Raw genomic sequence first — 4,691 nt, 5'->3', positions numbered from 1 at the left:
GACGTGAGGCTTCCCCCATCCCTTACACCTTAAAAGTTACCCAGACCACCCCTCCCATCTTAAAGTTACACAGACCAGGAGAGAGCAGAATTACTCATACAGGTTGGTTAAAAAAAAAAAAAAAAATCACCAGTGCCTCATGAAAAATTCAAACTGAGCACTGTTTTCTAGAGTAAACAGCTCACCTCCCCCCTATGTAGGAACCCCATCCTGGGGCCAAGTGGCAGACCAATCACAGGCCCTGTACAGTATTCCTTGGAATTAGTAGACAAACACTCTGCATTATAGGTGGCAATTACTTTATGATATGCCACATATCATAAAGTTAAATACCTGCTCCCATAGAATGCATTTATACACAAGGCAATGAAATAGGCTGAAGAATCTCATGGCACTGAAACCTCTACTTAGGTTCCCACCTAAGCAAAATGTATACTTCAGGCATTTAAAAACGCAATTCAAGAGAGTAGTTTCTAAGAGTTTTCATCACAAAGAACTTTTTAACTTGCCTACTGCAGTAATTATTTCACAATATATATATTAATAAATCAAACCATCATACTGTACACCTTCAACTCATAAGAGCGATACATATGTTATTTCTAAACAAAACTGAAGATGGGGAGAGTTGAAAATTTCAGAGAATATTAAATCCAAGGACTTTCTTACCAGTCACAAGTAGCAAGCCACTGCCCAGCTGCTTCAGGAAAACGACCCTCTGTAAATTAAAAAGAAATGCTACATGGATCCACAAATAAAACCTGACTTCTAAATTAATCAAATCACAGACTAATTTTGTTAAAGGAAATTTCTACCTATGTATAGATCCAACAGTCTGGAAGGAATTATACCAAACTACTAACAGGGGTGACTCTAGGATATAAGCAGTAGTTCAGTGTGCCTTTTTTTAAAATTTAAATTAGCAGCCACCACCTTTAACAATAAAAACAAATATCTTTCAACTCTAATTCTATCCCTGCAATTCCATTCTAAGGAAGTAACTCAAACTTATTTTTTGAGTACAGGGACACCTGAATTATTTGCAACTAGTATTACCAAAGACAGGAAAAGGTAATCAATTATCTGTTATAGACTAGACACATTATGCTCGGGACTGGATTGTTGGTTCTGTTATGGAGCATCCCATCTCTCCCATGGGACTTCCTGCTGCTAGATGCAGTTAACACAGGTAAACCAATCCTATCCAAAGTGCAAACGTATTCGGATGCAGTAACTCCAGGCAGCTGAACTCACCTTGCCTCTGTGGCGCCCAGTGAGGATGATCAGGATGGTCCCAGGAGTGATGCTGGCACGCAGCTTCCTCACATGCTTACTGAAGGGTTTTTTGCCATGACTCAACAGTTTTCGAGGCACATCTTCAGTAGGGTAATACCTAGGCTGGAGAAAGCCCACAGGTCCAACTTATTAAAGTAAGCTAATCAAGTCAGTAGAGCTGGTTCTGGAGTAGGTAAAACCTTTACTACAGTCTTTCAGTTACTTGAAACACTTTATTTACACTATTGCATTTCACTTCTAAGATTTTAAAAGTAGAAAAGGTCAGTGCTGCTTTATTAGCTTTTCATGCAAAAACACAGGGTAGAAACTGAAAGAGCTGTGTCTTCAAGCAAAGGGAAAGATCCAGCAAGTAAATTTGGGATCAAACCAAACTTTAGTGTATTACATGGCTTATGCACTGTCGTGTAGCAGTCATTCTCAATCTTTTCTAAGGTTTCTGACTCTGCTGTAAACTACATTTCAGAAAACGAAGGCCTGACACGTTCTGTATGCTATGAAAAAAGCAAGGCTTGTTTTCCAATTAAAATATGTCCATACACATCACACCAACATGCATGACTCCCACATCATTCACAAAGAAAAACAAACTGTATAGAACCAAAGATACTAGCTTAGATGAAGACTGCCAGTTCATTTATTATAAAAATAAGACCCCACAGACAAATAACAGACCCTATGACAAGTAACTCACAATAATCTACTTCTATCATTTTAGTGGACATTTTTTTGCTTTTACCACAAACATGAATGGCTAACAAAAAAATCAGCTCACAAAACCTTTGATAAGAAGAAATCAAAGTGCCATTTTTGCTCTTGTGCAGTAATATTCAACTGTGCAGAGTGAAATACATCTGGGAATAGTCCCATAATGGAAATCAGAGCAAACCTTTCTTTTTCACAGAGAAACTGTTGGGTCTTGTGCATGGTCAAGAGGGGCCAAGAAACACAGCTTTAGTGGACAAATGTTCTTTAGGTCTGGCCGCATTTCTAGGCTCTGTGCAGGGTAGATGTCACAACCCCGAGAGGTGAAACTATTTCAGTATTGTAAGAAACAAAACCGCAGAAAAGTAACTCTACTGAAGAATAGTAAGTAATAAAACCACATTGTAAACCCCAAACTCACTATCCTCCATTAGTAATCCTCTGGTAAACACAAACTTCCAGAACCTTGAGCACACACAAAAATCCTCACAGGATACAACTCAACACCCAACTAAAGATCTCCAAATCTTACCATTTTGCGAAGTTTGACCACTCGGGTACCACCATTCTTGTCTCCACCAACTGGTTTTGTGACAGTAGCAAGAACACGAACCTTCTTTTTCTTTTCGACCTATGAGGAGACAAACACATCACAGTCAGAGGCAGACAAACATTTTAAGCTTAAGAGAATGCCCAATGAGTTCCCCTCATCCCTTACCTTGGATTTAGCTGCTGAATACTTTCTCTTGTACAAGGCCTTTCTGGAGTACATGGCTGATCGGGAATATCTGCCAATTCCTCTGACCAGGACAGGATTTCGGCTGCAGTGGGGCTTCCCCTTCTTAACTTTCTTCACCTTTTCCACCTTTTTAGCCTTCTTGCCAGCATCAGCCTTCTTGGCTTCAGGTTTTTTCTCCTTAGTATCTGGCTTCTCAGCCTTTTCACCCGCCATCTACCAACACGTATATTTTTTTTTTAAAAGGCATTTCACCAGTTATCCCATAGCTATACACTAACAGGCGTCCCAAACCACAAGTTCTCATCCTCCAAGTAGCTAAAATGTCCTTTTCATTCTTCCCACTATAAGATACAGGCCTTCCTCCTAATCCCCCCACCTTTGCAACAACATCCATAATGGTTTAATTTTTAGGTTGTCCCCCCCAATACACTATAACCTCTTCGACGAGCCGAAGACACCTCACGCCCGTTAAGTGTTTGCTGCATATTGTGATGTCACAGGTCCTTATTCCATTATTTCTATTTTGCAAATTAAAAATTCTAGGCACAGGCCAAAACAATTTCCAAAGCCAGGAAACAGCGACACTGCAACTTGAAATCGCTCGCTTTCAAGGCTTTTGTTCTTACCAGACTGCCTCATTCAAGAAATTCGGTTTAGAAGGCGAAGACACACACACACTAAGTCCAAACTAAGCCCGGAGAGAAAAAACCGCAAAGCCCCGGAGCCGACTTCCGGCCCGCGGACTGGCCAAGAGGGGAAAGCAGCATTTGGCCTCAGCCTCAAATCCACAACGTGGCAGAGACAAACTAGGTTGCGTATTCTGGAACCCAGATTGGGGATTCCGGAGCGCGCGCCGCCGCTCTAGTCCCTGCGGCCCCACTAGTCCGCTACGAATCCCTGGAAGGGCCCTGTTTCCCCAGTGCAGGAGGGTGGCGAGCAACCGGAGCCTCTACAACCTTTCAGCTCACCCTCTTCGTGCCCTACCGTAAACCCAAGACAGAGAAATGAAGCGTCTGGGAGGCCTCTCAGTAGGCCCCGAGCGTGTCTGACCCCTGCAGATGTCGACTTGATACCCTCTCGGCTAGGATGGCGAAGGATTGGGAACTTGAAATCTAGCCGTGAAGAGACATACCACCATTCTTACCTTGCAAGATGGGAAAGAGAACTAAGGCCCTGGCTTCCGGTCTATAAGGAATCACAGGAAGGTCGAGTCTCACTTCCTTCCGGGTCTGAGGCATTATGGGAAATGTAGTTCAGCCTCGTTGGTACTGTATAGTGTTCAGATCAGGCGCTCAGTCGTCTCCGACTCTTTGCGACCCCATGAATCACAGCACACCAGGCCTCCCTGTCCATCACCAACTCCCGGAGTTCACTCAGACTCATGTCCATCGAGTCAGTGATGCCATCCAGCCATCTCATCCTCCGTCGTCCCCTTCTCCTCCTGCCCCCAATCCCTCCCAGCATCAGAGTCTTTTCCAATGAGTCAACTCTTCACATGAGGTGGCCAAAGTACTGGAGTTTCAGCTTTAGCATCATTCCTTCCAAAGAAATCCCAGGCTGATCTCCTTCAGAATGGACTGGTTGGATCTCCTTGCAGTCCAAAGGACTCTCAAGAGTCTTCTCCAACACCACAGTTCAAAAGCATCAATTCTTCGGTGCTCGGCCCTCTTTACAGTCCAACTCTCACATCCATACATGACCACAGGAAAAACCATAGCCTTGACTAGACGAACCTTTGTTGGCAAAGTAATGTCTCTGCTTTTGAATATGCTATCTAGGTTGGTCATAACTTTCCTTCCAAGGAGTAAGCGTCTTTTAATTTCATGGCTGCAGTCACCATCTGCAGTGATTTTAGAGCCCAGAAAAATAAAGTCTGATACTGTTTCCACTGTTTCCCCATCTATTTCCCATGAAGTGATGGGACCGGATGCCATGATCTTCGTTTTCTGAATGT

The 4,691-nt window shown here is 43.1% G+C and overlaps 1 protein-coding gene across 2 annotated transcripts in view; it reads right to left on the bottom strand.

Annotated features, from left to right (window-relative positions):
* Positions 1–3,937, bottom strand: part of RPL6 (ribosomal protein L6) — a 5,035-nt gene extending 1,098 nt beyond the window's left edge. The window contains exons 1-5 of one of the 2 annotated variants that reach the window (XM_010828594.1): positions 3,882–3,937; positions 2,717–2,950; positions 2,531–2,629; positions 1,255–1,398; positions 670–718 (exon numbers count right to left, since the gene is read on the bottom strand). In XM_010828594.1, coding sequence (XP_010826896.1) covers positions 670–718; positions 1,255–1,398; positions 2,531–2,629; positions 2,717–2,950 — 526 coding nt within the window. In that variant the 5' untranslated portion in view covers positions 3,882–3,937. Of the gene's footprint in view, positions 1–669; positions 719–1,254; positions 1,399–2,530; positions 2,630–2,716; positions 2,951–3,721 lie in introns of both variants that reach the window. The other variant, XM_010828595.1, reaches the window with a different exon arrangement.
* Positions 3,938–4,691: the final 754 nt, after the last annotated feature.

The sequence above is a fragment of the Bison bison genome, unplaced genomic scaffold (genome assembly GCF_000754665.1).
Source record: "Bison bison bison isolate TAMUID 2011002044 unplaced genomic scaffold, Bison_UMD1.0 scf7180017864495, whole genome shotgun sequence".
Taxonomy (NCBI): Eukaryota; Metazoa; Chordata; class Mammalia; order Artiodactyla; family Bovidae; genus Bison; species Bison bison.
This window is presented reverse-complemented; position numbering and strand designations above follow the sequence as displayed.